Raw genomic sequence first — 26196 nt, forward strand, 5'->3', positions numbered from 1 at the left:
CATTTGCTCATATCATCACACAGAACCTTCCCGACGGACTATATTCACTGGAGGCATGCACATGCAACATAGGTAGACCCAGGGGTTGAAGAGAAAGAGGTTACCACCAGATCAAAAATCCAACTGAAAAATAACCCAGGAAAAGATGGTAAACATTGACCACAACATCCCGATATCTAAATGAAAACAAGTCACCATAACCCGAGTTGTTTTCCACATCAGAATCACTGCCATCCAAAAGTAACAGCAGAGGGTACATTCCATTCAATTTAGACGTCGTGGGTGCCACAACCGTAGTGATAAATTGGATAAGCAGAGCTTTTGATACAGGGACCGCAGCAAATCCACACAATGTCGAGATAGCTGAGAAAAAAGAATTTGAAAGATTAAGACATAACACACCAATATGTTACGTGACAAAGGTCTTACTCCACAACTCCGATGACAAGGGGAGCGATCCGGTTCAGTGTTGCGGGGCCCTCAGGGCGTGGTTGAACAGCACCGCTCACCACATACCGCACACGCTCGATTGGCCTCAGCCAAGAGCACATTGACCGCTATGCAGACCCGGAACACCATCAGAGAGATGACTGTCAATTGCTGTTTTACTTCCAATCGCCAAAAAGGCTTCCACAGTATAATTTGCAAGCTTCTGGACACTGTAGTGGAGGTAGCAGATCCCGTCAGCACGTTTATAAAAATGAACCCCAATCGTGCAGCAACCTGGTTAACCAATTTATAGTCATCTGGTACGCCACGAGGAACCCCAATTACACCAACGTAGGGGGAATCTCAACTATCCTCTCCTGTGGACGAAAAACAGTCATTGGTAAAAGCAGTGAAACCAATGCGCAAACACCAGTGACAACCCATAAAGCAGCGCTCTTCCAGGATTTTTCGCAAAGAAAAAGAAAAAAACTCTCGGCCGCGATAATCATCATTTGCCTTCAAAATCAGTAGAAGTACACTACTGCATTACATTGTATCCGCATTAACATAAAATAAAAATAAAATAACAAAAGAAAGAAATATAGTTCAACTTTCAGCAGAGAATAACTATATTACTGTCGGGTTGTTTTCTATTTTCCTTTTACCAACAAAGAAAAGATCCTAAACGCATAAAATCACCTGAGAAATGTATTTAAAATCCATATCTGAACCATTATGACCAAATTAATGCACCATTTGAACTAAAAAACAATCAATAAACGGTAATCAACTCAATTTCAGCCGAGCAACATCAACAGGGGAGCACAATACACAAATCACTTCAACCTCCAAAACAAACCCGAATAAAACAAGTTGTGCTTTTTTTTAGCACCCTTGGCGTGTTCACTTATCAATTTTTATTTATTTTTTAATAATGAGATCGACGAGATTAATTATAAATAAAATACTTTTGCCGCCAAAAAAAAAATGTATACAACAATTTGTGCCGAAATGTGTTTTTTCATTTCTCTTCCCAAGATCATCTAGATCACAGGTGTCAAAGTCGAAACCCCACGTACTTATGTGGCCCGTGAAAGCAATTGACGCGCATCAACTTCCATAAACCCTGCTAAAATCTGTACTGAAATGCCAAAATTCTATATGAATAATGTCGAGATTTTGTGATAATTTTGTTACCTGTTAAACACTCAACCAAACAATAATTGAACAAAATATGACTGGCTTCAGAATTGGCAATTCATTCATATGTTGTTGTTAGTAAATAATTTCATCATTGTATTTCTGATATTCACTCCATGTACATCACTTTGTATACAGCGATGGTTGATTCAAGTTGCTCTATAAACACAGTTGAGTTGAGTTGTACAATTAATAAATTATAACCATTTAATCAAATTTCACCGTCGTACCGGCCCACCGAAGGAAGGTGTAACCCCAAAGCGGCCTGTGACAAAGATGAGTTTGACACCCCTGGTCTAGATCTATTCGCAAAATGTAGGTTATTATTAAAAAAATACATCCCCTTTCACATGTGCTAAGGAGAGCACAAACACCATATAAAAAAGGAGAACAGTCGACCATGTGTTAGTGTGATCATATAACAGGAAATGACATGCCACCACTGATATTCTAGCATGTCGACAGAAACACACCCTAAATGAGTGCAAAGGTGTCTTGAAACTTCTTCCGCCGGTCGTTTGATGTTCCCAGTAACTAAAATACTGTGCCCATCGCGTCACCGGACTTCGCTCACCTTCCCCAGTGGATGTTTCTATCGAGATGACCTTTTTACAATGTCCATCAATCGGTGTGGTCAGCAACACTTCAAAGAAGCACAATGTTTCTTTTTCATGTTTCGAATCAGAGCCAGGTCTGCTGGAACCTGCTGTGAAAAAGCACAATCGTCCTACGGCAATCTCAATTCATTTTTTTTCTAAACGTTCTCACATATTGTCAACCGAACCAGCTTCATTTCCTAGTTCACAATTTTGTAGAAAATATGAGTAATTTATATGGTCTCCCAAACAATATTTCAAACAAAGAAGAAAACACCGTTCTCGTAATATTAACATATAAGTCAATTCACTTTCAATTCAATTTCTTTAATTGAATTTTAACCATATACTTTCAGACTTGCGACCTTAACAAAGAAAGTAAAAAGAAATTTTCCATTTCTACGTCAAAAAGATCTTCAAGCATTAGAAAGAAAAGCCAAATGAGCCCCTGCTGCGGGCATCACACGTCAAATCTCGAGTCGCTGGACAGTATGGACCTTGACGACTTGGACATCAAGATGGCCGTTGGCCACCAAGCTGACCAGAAAATGTGCGACCCACCTGCTGTGTCCAAAAAGAGGTTCAAAAGCAAACCGCAAAATAACTATACAAATCAGTTTTAAGCCAATAAACTGATGAGATGTCGTAATGTAACGGGGCACCAATTTTGAAAAGCGACGCATAAACATGCTCCCGTATATGCTCAAACAGTACGTGCACAAACCGAAAGTCGCACAAACCTACCCAAATATAGCCCGCAAAACGCGTTTGTTTATATCTAGATTCCTCCCTTCGCCCGTTAAACCGAGATATACACAAAAAACGACCCAGTACTATATTAAGCAATTCATTCAATCACCCATTCTCCGATCCGCCTTACCCTCACGAGGTTCGCGGGGGTGGGTGGAGCTTATTCCAGCCATCTCCGGGCAGTAGGAGGGGGACACCCTGAACCGGTCGCCAACCAATTACAGGGCACACAGACACAAGCACAACCACCCAAGCCCATGCTCACACCTAGGGACAATTTAGAGTTTCCAATCAGCCCGCCATGCATTTTATTGCAATATTAATATTAAACAAATCAACACACACACAAAACGGGAGATAAGATGAGACGAATTTGTTGTACCTACAACCTCTCAAATCACTATTACCTGTTTACATTCCCAACAAACAAACAAACAAACAAACACCCATCAGGAAGCGATAAAGTAGCAGGGTTAAGCACTGTGCATTTTTCCAGTGCTAAATGGGATCGACATTACAACATAGCCATACAAACTAAATGCCAAGCAGGCAACAAAAAAACGTCATGCTAGTGTGCAACAGCTCATCCCTTTTTTCTTTTTTTTTTTTCCTAGCACTCTTTCAGCATGCAGAGCTCGCACCATACACTGCTCAAGGCTGCCAAGTGGCTTATCTATGCCGCAACTGTCTTTGGTAAACACCACCTAGGGTGTGTGATTTTCCAAAATGCCACTGCTGACCTTAAAACGTGCAGTCATTCTAAGTTAACGAAGCCAACTTAAAAATATCCACACGTGACCCTGGAACATAAACATTGATTAAGCTGGAAGATTTTGCTCTTGTGACGAACGAAATTAGAAATCCAGCTCGTGTATGCACAAATGAGACATGTCTTAAAATCTGACGTCTTTTTATGACTCAAACCAACAAGAATCTGTATGTTCGACGATAGCTTCAACTCGAGCCATTAAATTTCATAATGAGGGAAGGTACAACACAATCCAAGGATAGCAAAGTTGTAACTGAATTTACAAAATTTCATGACACAAGACCATCATTACTCCCACATCAAGAGCCGTGATGGCTCTTCTCATGTTTCAGAGAAATGTGCATCTTATGAACGTAATCTAAAAAACATTGGAACATAATCGGAACATTCAGGCAATTAGCAGCATAACAGAAGCAGTTATAAGATAATTGAAACCCACAGACAGATAGCAGTTACAAATCATCCAAATCAAGGCCTTCACTGTATACGTACACATTCTACCTCCTCCCAGAAACTTAACAACGTCCCACATACGTCCACTGACGACCACTCAACACAAACAAAAAATTGTGTCTACGACTTACAAACAACTTTCTAACCATCTCGTGACCTTCCGGCCCTTTTCAACCTAAACACACGGTGACCTCCTCATTCGTAGCATCACTGTGTCAAACCTCACCTGCCTGTTCCTTTCTTTATCCTCAACATACTCAACTTCCATCATCAACTTACGTCTCACCATCAACATTTTCACTTGCCTTTCACCCACTATAAGTATCCAAAACTCTCCGTGTCTCCACACCCATACTCAACCAATTTCTTTCTTTACCTGATTTACACATACTTCATGTAGCGCCGGTTGAAATAATGAAGCTCAAGTGGCGTTAGGAATTATAATAAAAACAGTTACAATTACAAGTAATTATAATAGATGCCATACAAACCTTCTACACTGCAAAAGCCAGAAAATAAAACAAACAAGACTCCATGAGTCGCTCCAAGAGTCACGCTTATCTACACACACACACGCAAAGACTAATCCAACACATATTCGCAGACACAACTCTACAGACACGCCGGTCTCGTCATGCACTTACAAATTTACTCTTGGGACAGTCACAGGAAATGTGGCCTTCTGCCCCACAACACCAACAAATAAGAATTATTACTCATTAAAAAATAATGGTGGAAAAGGAGATGTTGAAGTTGGAAGGGATGAATTCAATGATGGTGTAACAGGATTTGTGGATGTCATCCCAAGCTCACTTTCTCTATCCACTTTCTGTTTTACTCCTGTCCGTAAACCTACCGGTCCCAACTCATCATCCTCTCTCCTGTGAAACATAACGTTTCCATCGCTCTTGTCATGGTTAAATTCCATCTCACTGACGCGTTCCCTTCTTTCAACTTTCTCTATTCCCTTTTCCTCATTCACTTTCTGCTTCTTTTCAGCCAAGAACATCCAGAACTCAATGTCTTCGAACACATCCATATCCATTTTTTCTCTGTCATTTTCGCACATAGTTCTAATATTATCCTGCAGGTGCAGTAATGTTTGTGTGTTCAGCCGGTCAGCAAAATTATACATTTTTTATCCACAAATTTAGATGTTTTATCTTAGAAGGACATTGGCTCTCTACGAATTTCCAGTCCGTACATGTTAACTTCATTTTAGGATCCATTTTATCCATTTGGTATCCCCCATTTCGCAAATTTGAGAGCCAGCGGTTTACCTAGGGTAACTAGGCTGACTTTTCCCTTGAACAGGGTGGCAATTTCTCCGACTGAGGTAATTTCCAACCTTCTACCACCAAGGTGGCGGGAAATTCTTGCATCTGCTTCCTCAGACAGTTGCCACAACAAATGTCCTGTTCAGATGAGGTAGCGAACCTCCACTCACACAGTTACACAGTCATTCATTTATGCGCATTTAATTAGCTTTTATCCGACTACCTTCACCCGAGGTAACGCACTATATACACATTATTTACACCCGGAGTTTAATACACATTATTTACACACGGAGTTTAAGCACGTGCAGGACACCGTCGCCCTCACCAGTTTATGAGACTTGCCGGTCTATATGCCTGATAGGGACTAGTATGGCTCAGGGCTTTGCGGCTTAAAAAGACCACGTCTTTTTTTTGCCGGCGCGCAAACACTCAATCAACGTTGAAAGAGTCCCTTCTCAACAAACCCCTCTCAGAGAGGGTTTCAATTAAAAACAGGTTTAAAGACCACACCGACCTCCGTCTTTACAAACCCGGCGCGCAAACACTCACCTAGAGTGTTTAAGCGGAGTTTAAGTACGTACAGGACACCGCCGCCCTACTTACCACCAAGAGTAGTCCTCTCTCCTCTGGATTCGCTTCAACCCTCAGCCCCCAGAACGAGGAGCTGAAACCCAGTCCCGGAAAGGGTGTTTTTGCCGTGGCCACGGTCTTCCTGGCCGTCGACTCAGCGTCTGGAGGCGTCAGGTATATTCATATCCCGGACGAGCCCCCAAGAATGTCAGGTTTATCCAATTTGACACTCAGGAATAAACAAAAGGAGGAGACAGGAGACTCGATTCTGGTACCAGGAGGGAACGAGGAGAAGCGTTCGGTTTCAATTCTCCGCACGTAACCCTAACGATCTCCCCCTTCACCTCCTCATTTATTGGGAAAGCTACTACATAGGTGTGTCCAACCTAAAGGGTGGGGGCTGTTGAACACACACTGAACTTGTTTGACTATGTGTGTTTATGTGAGTGCAAATTACGTACATGTGTGCAATTGTCACAAAAACATCACGTTGCAGCTGGTGTTTATGTCTCCATTCACTGTTCACCCTTGCTCACTGTTTAGTCTCAACAGTTCTCTCTTCCCAACCACGTCCTCGGAAAGGTGGTTGCGTCCCTAACCTTTCACACAGTGCACCAAGCATTCTTGATTATAAAAGTGAGTACATAATGAAGAATATATAATGATTATAGATGTGAGTAAATAATAAAGGATATATCTTTATTGAAAGCATAAGCGTTCTTCATTGCAGGCAAAGTCAACTAATGATTGCAAGCATAAGCGTTCTTCTTTGCAAGCAAAATCAAATTATCATGACAGGCAGAAGCATTCTTCTTTGCGAGCATAAATTGTCTTTGCGAGAATCAATCGAATAATATGCGAATGTATGATTACCAAAAATAATAAATCCAACAGTCCCCACTGTTCATCCTACATTTGCTCATATCATCACACAGAACCTTCCCGACGGACTATATTCACTGGAGGCATGCACATGCAACATAGGTAGACCCAGGGGTTGAAGAGAAAGAGGTTACCACCAGATCAAAAATCCAACTGAAAAATAACCCAGGAAAAGATGGTAAACATTGACCACAACATCCCGATATCTAAATGAAAACAAGTCACCATAACCCGAGTTGTTTTCCACATCAGAATCACTGCCATCCAAAAGTAACAGCAGAGGACAGCATATATCGAATAATATGCGAATGTATGATTACCAAAAATAATAAATCCAACAGTAAGCCTGAAGAATATGCAAACGCCACACAGGGAGGTCGGAGCTGGAATTGAACCCGGTACCTATGTACTGTGAAGTCGATGTGCTAACCACTGGACTAGCAGGCCCCTTTATAAGGGGTGTTCACACGGCAACATTTGCTCCGGTGCTACGCTGGCGCTGCACCAGTGGAGCGGTCACACGTGCAAATTTGCTCCGGGGTAGCCCCGGAAAACAGCTTACACCGGAGCAAATTTGATCCACCTCAAGGAGGTGGTTTAAAAATTTGCTCCAGAGCAAATGCTCGTTTGTGGAGCAGCACCGATGTAAATTTGCACGTGTGAGCTCTCCAATTTGCTCTGGAGCAAATGCTCGAGAAGAGTTGATTACGTATGGCGAGAATGCATTGCTTCCGTCATGTGTTTGTTTCATAACGACACAAAACTTGGCTGGTAACAGTAGCAAGCACCTCTTGGGTTATACCAGGTATGTCAAACTCAGGTCCTGGAAGGCCGCTGTCCTGCATGTCTTCCAAGTCTCCCTGTTGCAACACACCTGATTCAAATGAACAGGTTCAATGTCAGGCTTCCGCAGAGCTTGCTGATGATCTGATCATTTGAATCAGGTGTGTTGCAACAGGGAGACTTGGAAAACATGCAGGACAGCGGCCCTCCAGGACCGGAGTTTGACACCCCTGGGTTATACCATCTCAACTAGAATGGGGGGGGGGGGGGGGGGTATAGTCCCCAAACGTCATCTTTCCTTTTGTAGGAAACTGGACTGTCTCAGAGTTGTTTGTGTAGTTTGTTCCTTTGTTGTGTGTTCACAACCCCCCGCCCCCCATAGAATGTATTTATTTATTTATTTATTATTATTGATTTCCTCTCTTGATTTTCTGTTTGCCGCATTACATGTTTGCTTTTCTGAGTGTCATTGAAGTCATCATTGATTTACGTTTTCGGGGGCGGTCACTCTCGAGCTGAAGGCACGGCGACCGAGAAGGAGAAGGACGTGCCTGTACAGTAGTTGCTTGAGTTGTGTATAAGTTTTAAAAAGAACCAACACGACAGCTCATTTATTTTCTGCCGTTTTGCTCCACTGCAGAAATTGCCGTGTGACCGCAAGTGGAGCAGCACCGAGGCTGCGCCGGTGCTGACACGCTCAGCGGCTTTGTACGTGTGACCGCTCCACAAAATTTGCTCCGGTGTAAAATATATCGCAACAAAATACATTGGTGTAGCGCCGGAGCAAATGTGTGCCGTGTGAACACCCCGATAATCAAGGTCATGTAAATGGGCAACCTTGGCCTTTGCTAAAGTTGATTGGGGTTTTCTCCTAAAGTCAAGGCAAAATGAAAACCCATAATTTCACATATACGGTACATTATGTGTATTTTTCAGAAATGAACAGGATCCAGTGAATTTGTAAAAAAAAACAGTCTTTCGCTCCCTTGTTATGTGTGCAAAAATAGCCCCATGAAAATAAACAGTCGAGTATGGCTCTATGGGGAAGTGCAACCTGGCCATGACTGTACACAAGCAGCTCGAGATAGAGTCGATGGCCGAGAGGCTCAGGTACATTAAGCAGTTTTATCAATCAGCTGTGAACGCTGCTGCTGGGGGACATCAAATAAACAAAGAGATAAAAGGTTGGGTGGGAAAAAAAGGAATAGTCTTGTCTGTAGACCCCAGGAAGAGTTAGGGAGAGGAATGAGGACCACAGATCCACAGCTATTGGCTAGCCTCCCTACATTTTTTTTTTAAATAAATAATCTTTCGCCGGGAAGTCAAGTAGAAATCCAAAAACAAGTGGTACCTGTTTTTCTACTTGGATGTTTCTCCTTGTACTGCTTGATCTGTGTGGTAAAATTGTGGAGTGAACGCCGCCTGAACCGCAAGCACACTTCCATTTGGCTTATAGCAACACTCAGCCATGCTGTTTTGTTGATGCTGTGCCGTTGGAAGTGTCAGTTTTGACTACTTCAGCACCGTGTTAACAGACATTGCCGGACCCAGTCATGCGCAATAAGACTAAAATCAGGGCAGAAGTCGCTTACAGTGTACTTTTCTCCTTCCATTTGGAGTTATAAATATTCATCCCTCTGTTGATAAAAGTCCTGGTTTTTATTTTTTCCTGAACATAGAAATACAGCAAACATGGTTGCAATGGGTGAGCCATTGGCGCTGCTAGTCTCCAGTGGATCATTGATGATAGGGGGGCGTGGGAGTGGGTTGTCTTGACGGGGAGGGTCAATCAACCCGAGGGCAAGGCTGCACAACACCCCGGGAAGGAATCGCACAGGAAAGCTGCAATGAGCCTTTCATCCACTGCATTAAGTAGAGGAATAGGCTAAAACATGTCTCAGATGTGACGTTCATCAAGGGATTGGTTGAGGCAAGTTCCTCCCATCAGCGACTGTTCAATCCAGGCTTGGAAGCTCATTAATCGTCTAATTCATAGATCATTGATGGTCTTACCTATCTCTCTCTCTCTCTCTCTCTCTCTCTTTTTATGTGTGTGTGTGTGTGTGTGTGTGTGTGTGTGTGTGTGTGTGTGTGTGTGTGTGTGTATATATATATATATATATCCATCCATCCATTTTCCGAACCGCTTGATCCTCACTAGGGTCGCGGGGGGTGCTGGAGCCTATCCCAGCCATCTCCGGGCAGTAGGCGGGGGACACCCTGAATCAGTTGCCAGCCAATCGCAGGGCACACAGAGACGAACAACCATCCACGCCCACACTCACACCTAGGGACAATTTAGAGCGTCCAATCAGCCTGACATGCATGTTTTTGGAATGTGGGAGGAAACCGGAGCACCCGGAGAAAACCCACGCAGGCCCGGGGAGAACATGCAAACTCCACACAGGGAGGCCGGAGCTGGAATCGAACCCGGTACCTCTGTACTGTGAAGCCGACGTGCTAACCACTGGACTACCGGGCCGCCCATATATATATATATATATATATATATATATATATATATATATATATATTAGTGCTGTCAGTTTAGCGCGTTATTATCGGCATTAATTTAAATCAATTTTAACGTGATTAAATTTTTTATCGCGAGATTAATGTGGCAACACGCTACAGCGGATGTTACGTTGCTCTATAAATAAACCGGAAACAAAATAACAAGCGCGCTGCACAGGTCCACGCCCATGTCTGTTTTGCCAGCCATGGCAGCATGAGACACCAAAAACGCATACTTAAAGAGTTTATGTTTATGAATGGAAAGTTTACTTTTAAAAAGTTGCCAGATGGTTCCAATGACAAGACCAAAGTTACCTGTATGTTTTGCAGTCATAACTGAGCTATTATTATAGCACGTCGAGTCTGAAATACCACTTAATGGCCAAGCACACAGCTGATGTGAGTACTCCGCCCCCTCGTCTAAGACAGACAGCTATGGATCATTTCAAAGCAAAGAAAATGGATAACACGACGAAGAACACATTTGCTGAAGCCATAGCTAAATGTATGGCTACTGCATGCAAGCCTGTCAACATTGTCCACAGACTCAAGCTGAAATCATTCGCATTGCATCTACCGACTCCACTACGGATTGCCAGGGAGAGCCTGCATTGCAAGCTATGTACAGAAATTGTACATAGTGGAGAATCAACATAGCCTGACTGCTGTGTTCAAAGCAAACTTGAGAAAAACAAAGTATGCAACCATGGCTTAAATCCACTATAGGCTGAGTACTAGTTTACCTTAGATGTGCACTTTATAATGTTATATTGCTCTGTTTTGATTCCATAAAAAGAGCTGTTAAAGCAGCTGTTGTTTGACAAAATATTTTTTTCACTGTCGTTGATGGACAGTAATATTGTGTGAGAGATTACTTGTGAATAACTGCTCCAAGTGAAAAATGTTCATGTAAAATTTCAGTAAATATTTGCATTTTGCACAGAGAAAACTGATTCATGATTCCATGTTGATGAGAGCATTAAAATGGGGAAAAATAGGACCAAAAAATATCAAAGGAAATTCAGAAACAATAAAAAAATGCGTGAGTAATCACGATTAATTTTTAGTGAATTTGAGTTAATTATGACAGTTGCATTTTTAATTAGATTAAATATTTTAATCATTTAACAGCTCTAATAGATAGATAGATAGATAGATAGATATACACACACACTGTACATGTCTATATGCAAATTGTCAAACTTGCATCCAGTAATCAGGCAAGATGTCATTTTGTTCTAAGCAAAGTATGTCATCTTCCTGATGTCTCTTCTATCCTTCCCGGACACAATAATTGTTAGGCTGCCCACTCACATCTCGTCCTCGCAATTTTACTCGTTTCAACGGGCAAGAAAAACAAATGGTTGTGCTCATCATATAATCTTCACTTATGTTTTAGTAACAATGATATGCACTGAATGAGCAAGTCGAGTTTGACCAAAAGGTCAACAGCAACTTCACTGGCCTGCTCCTGGGTAAGGGTCTCATCCAGTGACCTTTAACCGCAAAAATGTTTTTCTGGCTGAGTGGGCCAAAATCTCCCATAGACGCAAGCACCGTGGAAAGAGTGGGAGCTGTTATTAGTTGCAAAGGTAGATCCACTCCCTATTTTAATTATCCTCCCTTTTTTGGGTGTAATGTCTGCTGTCTACATGTTGTCTATGTTACATTCGGTGTTCCATTTAAGTTATTCTGCACGCTGTGGGACCTGCTGTCACTGCTTCTGTGTGCGCAATGACTTGTTGTGACAAGGTCCCACAATCCCTTGAGTGCTCTCCTGGTTGCCTTAAAAGCCTTCAGCACACCAAACGACATCATGTGCTTTTGCTGCCACCACAACAAGCCTCGTGGTTAGTTTAAACACAAGATTTTCTTTCACTTTCACTTCTTGTCGGTGGACTGGTGGTCTCTAAAAAAATTTGCTCAAATGTTTTTTTTTTGCTGCTTCCCAGTTTTTCTTGCCAACAATAAACACATGTGTGTATATATGTGTGTGTGTGTGTGTGGACTTCAGAATGGCACCCATAGCGGTTTTGTGGCTATAATGAACACAAGAAGGCGTTGTTGATCTGCTCTTTTGAAGTGGTGTGCCCGGTTAACAAGGTTGCTTTCGCATGGGCGTGTGTTGCAAAGGAATAGTCAGAAGCACTCGGGAGTAAAAATCCATTGGCTTAGAAATCGATGTTTATCACATCAGGCAGGTGTTTGCTTCTCTGAACCGCAAAATCGCTACTATTGAAAGTGACTCAGTGTTTGATTTAATGCTTGGACCAGTTTTATCCCAGGAAAGCTTTTGATGCTTGATGGGTGAGCTCTCTTCGACCTCCGCTAACAGGAAATTAACAGAGCTGTAACATTGTCTATGCCGGGGGTCGGCAACATGCGGCTCTTTAGCGACAAAAGTGTTTGAAAATGGAAAAAGATTTTGATAGTAGGCTAATATAGCTCAAATAGATATAGATACATGTTGCAGCTCCGACAAAGGAGAGCTGTGATGTTGGTTTTTTAAAACGTACACTTTATTTATGCTTTTAACAGTCTCGACAAACACAGACACGTCCGCGACCGTCTCTCAACTTGAGAGGCGTTCAAGGACAGCCTCCGAAAAACGGAAATTAATGATCACTTCACTGACACTAAGAAAAGTGAAAACAATGCACCAAAACAAAAAAATCAAGCGAGGAAATCACAAAATAAATTCTATGGGGGCGTTTGTGAACACACAACAAAGGAATGAATAACATAAACAATTCTGGGACAGTCCAGTCTCCTACATACTGTACATACAGCATGTGTTTCCTTCATTGTAAGTTTTATAGAAGGCTTTTATTTTTTTGCTGCTCCAGACATATTTGTTTTTTGGGTTTTTTTGTCCTATATGGCTCTTTCAACATTTTGGGTTGCCGACCCCTGGTCTATGCCGAGGATTCTCAAAGTGTGATTCTGGTATCAAGTGCAAGTTTATTGTCAAATGTGCTCTATGTGTAACATTCAGCACAGATGAAATGTCTTCCTTCGCAACCAGACAACAAGACAACAAGAGGAGCCACTGCGGGTGCCCGCGCCGCCATCAAAAGAACAGTTAACACAAAATGACAAAATAATACAACATAACACATAAGACATGGTACAAAAGTACAGTACATGTATTCAGTATAATTCAATTGGATTTAACTTTTAAGTGCAATTTGCATTTCAACTTTTTGTGTTTTTTATGAACATTTATTTCGGTACATTTGTTGTACATAAGGTTTTAATTGAACCATTATTTAATTTTTTTATATATTTAAGTGCAATGTTAATGTTTAAATCATGCATATCATTACAGCGGCATATGATCATATTAAATACCTGGTTTTGGCTATCACGTATCTCGATTATCATTTTTTGCTTTCGTAATACAATACACGTAATGTCTCTATATTGCTAAAGTACCTTTTGGTGCAGATAGATCTCCATAAAATTTAAAAAACAATGGAATGTTGTGATTGTCAATTGCTTTGTTTGTTAGCATATGCTATATCCTACTTTATGGACGATGATGAACTGACAGGTTGTGCAGTTACGATTCTGGTGAGAATACCTCCATTAATGCCATGATGGCTCAAAAAGTGAAAATCAATTCCTGCATCTGCACCTTTTTCCAGAGCCTTCCCACAGTGTAATATGTTGTTCTTGGGTACACAACTTGGATTGGATTGGATAAGCTTTATTGTCAAATGCACTGTATGTGTAACATACAGCACAGATGAAATTTCTTCCCTCTCAACATAAAACAAGAGGAGTCACTGCGGGTGTCCGCGCCGCCACCTAAAGAAAAGCCAACAAAAAACAAAAAAACTTCTCTACAAAGTTCAAACAAATTAGATTTGGGATTTTTGATGTAATAATGCAAACTGCGTGTCTTCTTGTTCAATGTTTTACTCACGGCTTACCATTTGTTCAGTATTTTTCTGATTATCTCTGCCGGGGATGTTGATGATCCATCAGTTGTTTTATTTAATGTGTTTTTACTGTAAAAATGAAAATTATATCTCATTGAAAGTGAATTTATTTTGAAGAAAATATTCATGTGTTAATGAAAGTCCAGTAGTTGCAGTATTGAACCACATTTCATCCAATTGCGAACTGCACATTTGGCACTTGTGTGGCAGTGCTCAATTTCGGTACTCTTGTGTGACATTTTATGGCACCGTTCTTTTTTTTTCTGTGTCCACAGTCCCTCCAGTTCTGTCCGTTTCCCAACAGTCATTCAACGCCACCGCCGACTACCAGGAGTCAGTCACCTTTATGTGCATCACGTCTGGATCGCCCGACCCTGTAGTAACATGGCACAGGTATCGTCCATCCAAAACAGAAACATGCCATTCATGGCTCAAGATTTGCCAACAGCAAAATAACGGTGCCGTAGTATTTGTGTTCATGAACATGTCAATACTTCCTCAAGGTAAAACAAGGCACTGTGCTTTGCTGCTTATAGATCAAGTCGATAAGCTTTTGTGGCTCAGAGGAATTTGTATTCCGCCCTCGCACAGAACCTTCCCCATCCGCACAGTAAAAGCACGCGCTGCTTTGGCTGGAGGGGCAATGAAAATGAGCGCCTGAAGAGCCTTTGACACCATGCAGTCAGCTTTGCACCGAGTCATAAGAAAATTAGCTTATTGAAAATCTGCTATTTCCACCTGATAGTCTATTGTTAACAATGAATCGCTGCTTGTTTCCTGTGGCGCTCCCAATTATTTGATGCCAATGGGCCGTAATAGTGTTGGATTCATTTTAGCCCTCTTAAGATTGATCATTTTTACACTTTGGTGGTGCCAAATGTCGATGCTGCTGCTTGCTGATGCCATGCTTTGCTTGAAAGCCAATAATACATTTGTTGCATTGTATGAAGAATCTACAGCATTATCAACTTTAACCTTAAATAACACAATGTAACTCCAATTGTCCCCCCCTTTTTTTAAGCAATATGTGTGTGTGTGTGTGTGTGTGTGTGTGTATAGATATAATTAAAAATAATTAATAATTTTACCTCTAAGTAACCACCCGCTTTAGCCTCCCAGTTGCATTTCTTGTCAGTAGGACATTTGGCCTCGCACCCATGCTTCTTGGGTAATGCACTGCCTGTCAGTCAGCATAATGACATCCACCGAGCCACGTGTCCCACGTAGCCCGTGTTGAAGACGAGTTCCCCTCTTCATTTCCTCTTTGGCTCGCCAACGTTATTATTACTTGGCTTGGCTGCTTCCTCTGCTGACTTTCAATTATTTTTGCTCACTCTTTCTACAGGAGCCAGTGCCACAATGTCGCATTGTTTATGTTTGCGTATGTTTCACGACACATTTCCCGAGTTCCCAATATCTACCTTTCTCTTTGGCATGCAAGGCGTGACCTCGCACAGAAGTCCATCAGCATATTCTATATTTGGTCTCTTATCACTTTTCAATTCAATGGCACAATGGCTGAGGTCTGAAAAGAAAACGGGCCAGCTTCAGATTGAATGTCTGTTTTATCAATGCCATCAAATAAACAGGCAAGAATAAAAATGTGTTTTCATACCCATTCTATTATTTTTCAGTAAGAGCTGCAACCCGTATACAGAAAGTTGTGTATGCTTTGTTGTAAAGGCTACAGATTGTCATTTGGGACCGATATGTTTGTTATATAAACACACACATGCAAACAGTGGCAGTTAACATTTGGCAAAGATGCACAATGAAAGCCATATCAAAAAGTCTTCCTTGCAAAATTGGGAGACAAACTTTTTTTTTCTTCCCCAGGAGTAAAAAGACAAGCGGGTTTAGGAAATCGAACTTGCCTCACACCATGACGCGTGTGTGATGAAGATTATCAACGCTATATTCCACACCACAGGCAAGGGCTGCAGCCTGCAGCCAAGTGTAGCCAATACACGTCAGCCTTGACAACACTGACACACTGCCTGAGCAGAGGAAGAAGATCTCTCTGGGTGACAGAGTTTGAGAAGCACATGTGAAGATTTTTGAAGGGGGGAGGAGGGCGGCACATTCAACCATTCACTAATAAATGAATTTTCGGAAGACCATTTCAAAGTACAAATAGCTTTGTCTGACTGTTAAATTTCATCCACTCACTGTTGCTAATGCTAATTTTTTTTTTTTTGCACAGGAAAGGCCAGCAGCTGGAGCCTTCGGATCAGTACATTCTGAGTCAACTGGAAGGGGGGCGTACCATGCTCACCATCCGCAACATCCGTCAGGATGACGGAGGCTTCTACTACTGCAAGTCCACCAACAAGGCGGGCTCCCAGGAGAGGGAGCTCTTCCTCAAAGTGTTTGGTGAGTCACCGAGGCCAGGAGTCAGTCGCCTATTGACCTTTTATAACTCCCTGAAAAATGACATTAGCTCTGAAGGTTGGATATAATGTCAAATACAGATTCATTTGAAGGATGCTCCCATTTTCTCTGTCACATCGAAGTGATATGTTCATCTGAGCTTCAATTTCAATGACTGAAATTCTCTTAACAACGATTTTAATACACAGTGCTGTATATGTTCTTTGTTGTTTGCTCAGTTCAGTCTGATTCTGCACAATCAGATTGTTAAGCATCCAGATACAAAGCAGAGATGAGCATTGGTCTCCTTGAGCGAAAGCAAAGTGATAGCATGAAACGGACAGCCACGGATAAGTTGAGTAAGAGTGGCCGTTGCAGAAGTAGCATTATATCATAGTATATTAGGCCAGGGGCGGCCCGGTAGTCCAGTGGTTAGCATGTCGACTTCACAGTGCAGAGGTACCGGGTTCAATTCCAGCTGTGGCGTTTGCATGTTCTCCCCGGGCCTGCGTGGGTTTTCTCCGGGTGTTCCGGTTTCCTCCGACATTCCAAAAACATGCATGGCGAGCGGATTGAACACTCTAAATTGTCCCTAGGTGTGAGTGTGGGCGTGCATGGTTGTTTGTCTCTGTGTGCCCTGCGATTGGCTGGCAACTGATTCAGGGTGTCCCCCGCCTACTGCCCGAAGACGGCTGGGATAGGCTCCAGCACCCCCCGCGACCCTAGTGAGGATGAAGCGTTTCGTAAGAAGAATGAATGAATATTAGGCTGTTTTGTCGTTCAGCCCGACGGGGTGAATGTGCTCTGGTGATGTTTGCTTTGGAAATTTCAGAAGTCCCATCCAATCTAAATAAAGCATTTGGATGTCAGCAAAGATCCAAACATTGCAAATTCTCTTCGTGGTTGTCCGGAGAAGCTGAGGAATGTTCAGATTCGACAAGAGTCAAAATATATGCTTTAAAAAAAGTTATTTTCAGGATCCGATTTGAGAGTAATGACTTTTTATGCAAATACAAATTAAATAAATATCATTGCTGCTGGCATTGATAATCCCTGTATAATTATGATGATAACCAATTATAATGTCAAATGCAGTTTTTAACCAACGCTGGGGTGTTATTTTTAACTTTTTTTCAGACTTAAAAGAGAAGAAACTGATTGAGCTTCAGGTTTTCATTTTATCACAACAAATAACCACTTCACTGTTTTGGATTTTTAATGACAAGTGTTGTTTTTATGCCTGATAAATGAAACACACCTCACATCATATTTTTTTGTATTTATCATTCATAACTACTCTCACATCGGCGAGCACATCTTGATCACTGGTAAGCCATGATTGTTGCCGTTTAATTTCGGACACCACCGTAAAAACATTTTGGGTCCTTCCCTGTTGCAACATGACTTACAAAGGTCAAAACAGCAAGCAAGAAAGACAGAGAGCCCTGACCTTCACCTCCTTATCCTCAACACCTTTGTGATGAATCACAGACTGCAAGTGAGGCCCTCCAGTCCAACATCTGTGACCCCTGACCTAAAAATATGGATTTCTGGATAAATGGATGTCAAGTTCTGGATCAACCTTTGCTCGCTGTATGAAGCTAACAGTAATAACCACAAGACAGCATATTTTCAGTTGAACTATTTCCCGGATGCCAGGAAGATGGCGACACGACCGTGGAGCCCGCAAGATGCGGAAGAAGGTCTAATCTGTCCAACATGGTTCCTACTCTGATCCTCGCTGAGCCGCCCCCGCAGAGGCGGGAGGCTTTAAATACTCCTGGAGGCGTCATTGCGGATGTTCCATGACAGTACTTGGGTCAAGATACATTCAGTCCTTCACGCTGTGGGCCCTGATGTTCCTTCGTCTGTGTTTGGGATGCCTTGTTTTGACAAGGTTCCACACTCCCTTAAGTGCTCTCCCGACAACGTTAAAAGCTTCCACCCTGCACAGCAAAGCCACAGTGTGGCCTTGCTGCTCCTAGTCAAGCCTGCTTTTTTGAGAACTAATGTAATGACTTTGTTGGAAAGATGGTGAATAAATGTTATCCATTATATATACACGATGCACTTGTATCTGCCCTCCACATGCAATGCTTTCAAGCTTGCTTTGAGCTCCTTATCTGGAGCTCGTGATCCCCCCCGGCACCCTTTGCACCACTTGGGATTGTGTCGGAATGGAAACACCTGGTGCTGGAGAACCATCCTTCCAAACTGAATTTTTAGCATGTTCAAAGCCAGGAAAGGTGGAACGTGCATCGCAGCAGGGGCAGGCTGAATGTTTGAGAAAGATAGAAATGTTTTATCAGTAAATCTGCTGAGAGTGGGCCAGAGGGTTTCTCCCTCGACTTGACAGAAGCAGAAGTCTGTGATTCATAAAACATCAGCACCTCAGTCATACATCAGCTGTGTGTGTTTCAACTTGCCGGCGCAGGCTTCGTATCCGCTTTCTCACTGGCGCTCTCATCTTCTTCTTCTCTATCTTTCTTCCTCCAGTCCAGCCGCACATCACACAGCTGAAGAATGTGACGGCAGTGGAGGGCAGCGCCGCCATGATCTCCTGCATCGCTGAGGGCGAGCCACTGCCGGACATCTCCTGGAGACGAGCCAGCGATGGGCGGACCTTTGTGGACGGAGACAAGGTAGAGCCTGCCAAAAGACCCATCTGCCGTTGTATTTGCACACAATGTCATCCAGTGTGAACATGCAAATGTGTTGCTGTAGCAATGCTAAGGTCCGCTGTTTAGTATAAACAAACCCAATTCCAATGAAGTTGGGACATTGTGTTAAACATAAATAAAAACAGAATACAATGATTTGCAAATCATCTTCAACCTAAATTTAATTGAATACGCCACAAAGACCAGATATTTAATGTTCTAACTGATAAACTTGATTGTTTTTAGCAAATAAACCCGATAAGAGAACTCAGCAACGTGATATGTGCAGTGCAGGATCTATACACCGGACATTGGAGAGACTAAGTTGCAGTTGCGCAGGGGCATAGGACAACATCCAGAGTCAGCGGGTCATTTGCACGTCAAGAAGACGAGACATTCCTTTCGTGAAAACGATGTGCTAATACTGTAGTGATAAGAAGGGCAGCTGGTTTGAAAGAGGTGTGGAAAAAGCTGACAAACTAGAGAAGCCAACTTAAAGCAGAAGAGGTTTGAGGTATCACCTGTCGTCTATTTATAGCAATGTCCTGACATCTCTCCCCACCTCATTTCACGGTGGCCCTAATGAGCTGTTTTACCACAAGGCAAGTGAACGACGACTCGTATGCAAGACAGCCTTTTCACTGCCAACAACAACTACACTGCTGTGAGCCGCTGCAGGGGGCACACCCACTGAGACACAATTAGGGAGACTCCACACCTAAAAAAAATGTAGAACTGGAGAAGCCTTTTGGGTTAATGGTGAAGCTTCTTGATTTTTGTTTTTTGTTTTTGTTTTATCAAGAGCACTCCAGTTGCCACAATTCAAGCTTTGTGGATTTAGCTGCAGAATATCTCTCTAACCTATCTGGTGAATGATCGTCCCTTAAATCCTCCAGATCAACCCTAGGAAAACTAAGTAGTTGGTTGTGGATTTCTGCAGGAAACAGTCCTCACCAGCACCGATAAACATCCAGGGTATGGACATAGAGAGGGTGACCTCCTACAAGTACCTAGGTGTTCTTCTGAACAACAAACTGGACTGGTCTACAAACACGGACACCCTGATTAGGAAAGGACAGAGCCGACTCTTCCTACTCAGGAAACTGAGGTCTTTTGGGGTTCAGGGGTCACTCCTTAAGACTTTCTATAACTCGGTGGTGGCCTCGGCCATCCATTATGGCATTGTCTGCTGGTCAGGCAGCATCTCGGCCCGGGACAGAAAGAGACTGGAGCGACTGGTCAGGAAGGCCAGTTCTGTCCTGGGCTGCTCCCTCGACACTCTGGAGGAGGTGGGCAACAGGAGGATGCTAACTAAGCTAAAAGCTATGATGGACAGTCCCTTCCACCCCCTCCAGCCCGCCCTGACAGCACTAGGTAGCTCCTTCAGCCAGAGACTGTTACACCCGCGCTGCAAGAAGGAGAGATACCGACGCTCGTTCCTACCGACTGCTGTCAGGCTGCTGAATAAAAATAATAACAATAATAATAAAAATAATTAAATGATGTGAAAAACAATTGTAAATAGCACTGCAATTTATCCATTTTATATTTATATTGCACTGAATTGAACGGTGTTTGTTTTTTTTCTTCTTTCTACCCACAATCTTGCTGCTGTAGACTGTAAATTTCCCCAGTGTGGTACAAATAAAGGATATCTTAATCTTAATCTTAAACTTGAGCCATAACATGACCTGTCTTTTATAATGATGAATGAAATAAAAACACAGGCGGCATACTGATGTTGTGGCTCGCATGTCTGCCTCACAGTTAGGAACATCGCTGCAAAAACATGCATGCTCGGCTAATTGAATATTCTAAATCAGGCGTGTCCAGCTCCGGTCCTGGAGGGGCCCTATCCAGCATGTTTTAGATGTCCAACACATGTTGGATAAGGGCTCTCGAGGACCAGAGTTGGACACCTCTGCGCTAAATCGTCCCATCGAATTGAATGTAAATGTTGACGCTTTGACACGACTACTAATGGTCTTAAGTACAAGTCATATCCATTTTCCTGTTTTGCCCTTATGGACCATTTTAAAATGTCATTGCGTTCACGTCTGTATAGAGTAACTTGAGTGCCTCTGTGTGCCATCTGTCATACACGAATTGTTGAAAATATTGCACCATAAGTGCTGCTCTTACCACACCCAAAAGCAGATCTTTTAATATTTTTGCTCCATAAGTGATAATGTGTGGTTTTGATGCTTTGCGTTTGCACACATGTTTTAAGGCAGGACGTCAATGGCGAGAATTGAACGAGGCTACCTTGAAACGTAATTATCGAGTGTCAAACACATATGCGCTCCCAACCCTTTCCGAGGACTAAAACCCCCACAGAAAAAAAATAGCTACGTCACTCTTTTTTTTTCCCTGGAAAAAGGTCACCATAAAGATAAATGAATGTGTGTGCTGGCTTGAAGCGCTCTGTTTGATAAATAACAAGTTGCAAATGCAATTATGGAAATGCAACTGGAGCCCAACACACCTAAACACGTACAAAGACCCACTGAGCATTTGGGACATGAGGATGATGGATGAACACAGTCATTTAGTTTTAAGGCAGGACATTCCTCTCCCCATTTGCTCTCCAATCTGCATCCGTAATCTGCTCCTCTGTGGGCCTCAGATACAGTAGCTTCATCCCACTCACAGTGGAGTGTTTGTATTTTATCAAGCGTCGCCATCGTCCATCGGTTGCATGATGAATGGTGTTGCTACTTAATAATAATAATAATAATAATAATAAACTTGCCATTACTTCACCTCTTCACTAAATAGACAAAACTGAGCTTGAACACCTCCAGTCAGGTAAAAATGAAAAGGACTTGGTTTGATTGTTCAATGATGGAGGAGTTTATTCACCAACAGGGTGTGTCCAAAAATGGTAGTGCAGTAAAAGAGTGACTATCACTGCTGCTACTGTTGTTTTTCAAGTTCTGTTAACATGCGTTCCAATTTTTTAGGTAGCTGTTTTTGTTTCTTTTTTCCCGAAACACTGTAAATAATGACAGTTACAGTGAATTACATTTTTCGAACATCAATAATGATCCGTATTGGTGGCAATAATAACTTGGATTTCATTGATCATTCTATGAATACATAGAAATAAGATGGGAAAAAAATACTTTAAACTTGCTTTAAAAAAACAACTCTTTCCTATTGGGTGCACCGAGATGTACAACAGCGTGCTGTGGCATATTAGAATTTCTGTATATTTTGATGAGGTCATTTTGACCAAGTCAGCCACCGTAGAAGGCCCGACCAACTCACTCCTTCTGGACCTGCCAGCCTTGCGCAACATTCATTAGTGAATACGACTGTTTGAAAATTCGACCTTGCTCAATGCTTCTCTTTGGGGATCCTGCATCGTCGCGTGGATGAAGCAATGGAGGCAAAAAAGTGAAGAGCGCAAGCCAAAAAAAAAAAGATAATAATAATAGATCACGACAGTTAGCTTCAAGCAATGCTGACATTTACAGATGGCATTTCTATTAAGTCTCAAGCATTGCGATGAAAGCATACCCAGCCCCCCGCATCTGGTATTAATTATGCATTCTGTAAGAACTTCGTTCTACCTTCTTTTTTTCACCAATCCTATAAACGTATCCATCTTTTAGCTACGTATTGTCATGGCTGCCCGCGCATATATGGTTGCGCTGACATGTAAATAGCCTCTGCAAGCATGTGCGTGTCTGCACTTCACTGTTGTGTGCTGGCCACTTGCCTTCCACTGAGCTGCATATCAAACAGGCTGTGCTTTGGAGGGTGCCTTGGTCTCCACGCACACAGCTCACCAGTTGGCAGAGAGGAATGGGATGGGGCGGGGGGGGTTGATGAGCGAGGAGGGTGTGAGCCAGTCACTTCCTGACTCAGAAGCTCCCCTCCTAGAAGGTGTTCTCTCTCTTCCTCCTCCTCACCCATCCCTCCATCCTCTGCATTCAGAGTGTGTGCACTGCTCCAATCCCATTGACCCCAGCTGGCAAAGTAAGCAGTCAAAATGTGAAGTGGGGAGCCACTGCAACTCATTGGCTGACAGTACCGCTGCGATAAGAGTGACGATAAGCTAAATAGGATAGAGCAGAGACAACAAAGAGTGTTGGGGTGACCTGGGGTCATTACAAAGAGCTCAACGTGCAAGGGAAAATGTTTGCTTCTACCGCACGGGCACACACTGCAAGATAAGGCATGACGAAAGCCACATTTTTACCAACCAGTACACTTCCATTTAGCGAACTGTGGTAAAGTTTACAAGCGGGTTTTTCAGCTGATTCTGATCCAGAGGCCACCGTTTCAGCTAAAAAGCAATCTTGAGTCGACTGCTGTTCATGATGAACAGGTCTGTCGACTGGTGTTCATGATGAACAGGTCTGTGCAATTTCTGGTGGTGGTGTGTTGTCTGCCTATTCTTGGCAATACTCTGGCAGATAAAGTCAGTCTCCCAACATTCACTGGCTAAAGCCTTTCCCTTGACTTACTTTTCAGATATGCCTCGCTTCACTGTAGCTGCAAGCTAAATTTGATCCGACAAGTTCACAAGGAGTGTTCTGCATCATACACGTCCCTCTTGACATTTTGAGTCCTTGTATTTTTCTCTTTTATCCTCTTTCATATTTCATATTCAGCTTTGTAATCACACCACGCCGGAGCTGCATGATATGGACAATCCTCCCGATATAAAGTAGGCCATTATATATCGTGATAAAGACACATATCATTTCTCATTAAAATGCATTAAATAACTGCCAATGTTGTCATTTTTCCATTTCTTTGTAAAATGCATAATTTGTATAGATAATGAATACAACGTTCATTTTAAAAAAAAACGCAAATTTTGCAGGAGCCAAATAAATATATCATATATATACAGGGTATATATACAGTATATATACAGTATATATGTGTGTATGTACATATATATATGTATATATTACAGCTGTCAAATGATTCAAATATTTAATCTAATTAAAAATGAAACTGTCATAATTAACTCAAATTCACTAAAAATTCATCATGATTACTCACGCATTTTTTATCGTTTCTAAATTTCCTTTTAGCGTTTTTTGTCCTATTTTTCCCCATTTTAATGCTCTCATCAACATCAATCATGAATCAGTTTTCTATGTGCAAAATGCAAATATTTACTGAAATAACAATTTCGATTTTCAATTTTACATGAACATTTTTCACTGGGAGCAGTTATTCACACATAATCTCTCACACAATATTACTGTCCATCAACGACAGTGAAGAAAATATTTTGTCACACAACAGCTGCTTTAACAGCTCTTTTTATGGAATCAAAACAGAGCAATATAACATTATAAAGTGCACATCTAAGGTAAACTAGTACTCAGCCTATAGTGGATTCAAGCCATGGTTGCATACTTTATTTTTCTCAAGGTTGCTTTGAACACAGCAGTCAGGCTATGTTGATTCTGTTGGTCCTTCTTGCGCGGAAGTCTCTCTACGGTTTTGTGTAGACATCATTTCGGATGACTACACTTGGTTCGATGACAACACTGGAGACGTTTTATTTTCGCTAGGTCGCTACCACTGCACCGCTGAACTCTTGACGTGCCACAGCGCACCGTCACTGTCAGACGAACACAGAGAAGCTCCACCCGCTTTATTTATATGGACACGGAACACTGTAACCTTCCACACAAAATAGTTCCAAACAAGTAACAATCGCGTAGCCTTCTCCGCTACGTACAATCTCTGTACACAGCTTATAATGGAGGCTCTCGCTGGCAATCCGTAGTGGAGTCGTTAGATGCAATGCGAATGATTTCAGCTTGAGTCGAGCTGTGGACAATGAGGACAGGCTTGCATGCAGTAGCCATATATTTAGCTATGGCTTCAGCAAATTTGTTCTTCGTCGTGTCATCCATTTTCTTCGCTTTGAAATGATCCATAGCTGTCTGTCTGAGACGAGGGGCCGGAGTACTCACGTCAGCTGTGTGCTTGGCCATTAAGTGGTATTTCAGACTCGACGTGCTATGATGATAGCTCAGTTTACAACTGCAAAACATCCAGGTAACTTTGGTCTTGTCAGTGGAACTATCTGGCAACTTTTTAAAAGTAAACTTTCCATTCATAAACTCTTAAAGTATCCGTTTTCGGTGTCTCGCGCTGCCGTGGCTGGCAAAACAAACGTGTGTGGGCCTGTGCAGCGCGCTTGTTGTTTTTTTTCTGGTTTATTTATAGAGCAACGTAACATCCGCTGTGACGTGTGCAGTAAAAACACGCTAAACTGACAGCTCTAGTATATATATATATATATATATCAGCATCAGTGATCCTTGAGATGCTTGGCTATAAGAGCAACCATGGAAGCCATGAGATACGTTACCCACCATGGAAAAGATGGTTGGAGGCTAAGATCAAGGCGGCTCGGAAAGATGTGAGTCAATTGACTGAGGCCCAGAGAGGTGTGATGATAAGGCCGATACCCGAGAGTTACATCCAGATGACCATACCTGAAGCACTCGAAACTGCCAAACAAAGGCTCCAAGCCTTGTCCAGCCGCTTAAAGCGATACACGAAAGAGAATGAGGCCAGGCGAATAAACAGGCTGTTCGCAACACAACCTGCGAAAGTGTACGCTCAGTGGCAGGGTCCTGACAACAGAGCTGACCCACCAAGACTGGAAACTGAAAGGTACTGGAAAGGCATATGGGAGAAGGAGGTTGCACATAACAGCAGTGCACAATGGCTGGTGACCCTGAGAGAGGAGCACAGCAGCCTCCCTGAACAGAACCCAGTTAACATAACCGTGGCAGACATACAGGAAAGAGTCTCAGATATGAAGAACTGGACAGCACCAGGCCCGGACATGGTCCACACCTACTGGCTAAAGAAACTCACAGCACTCCATGAGCGCCTAGCAGCACAAATGAACCAGCTGCTGAGGGATGGGACTCACCCAGGATGGCTAACCGAAGGGCGAACGATCCTGATCATGAAGGATCCCTCAAAGGGTGCAGTCCCATCCAA

The 26196-nt window shown here is 42.5% G+C and overlaps 1 protein-coding gene across 2 annotated transcripts in view; it reads left to right on the forward strand.

The window, feature by feature from the left end:
• ncam2a (neural cell adhesion molecule 2a) overlaps window positions 1-26196 on the forward strand; it is a 187068-nt gene that overhangs the window by 139590 nt on the left and 21282 nt on the right. For both annotated transcript variants that reach the window (XM_086117660.1, XM_086117651.1), the window contains exons 6-8: window positions 14446-14563; window positions 16374-16543; window positions 19037-19182. In XM_086117660.1, coding sequence (XP_085973786.1) covers window positions 14446-14563; window positions 16374-16543; window positions 19037-19182 — 434 coding nt within the window. The remainder of the gene's footprint in view (window positions 1-14445; window positions 14564-16373; window positions 16544-19036; window positions 19183-26196) is intronic.

This window comes from Hippocampus guttulatus, chromosome 1 (assembly GCF_054856545.1).
Source record: "Hippocampus guttulatus isolate MCC_2025c chromosome 1, RoL_Hgut_1.0, whole genome shotgun sequence".
NCBI lineage: Eukaryota > Metazoa > Chordata > Actinopteri > Syngnathiformes > Syngnathidae > Hippocampus > Hippocampus guttulatus.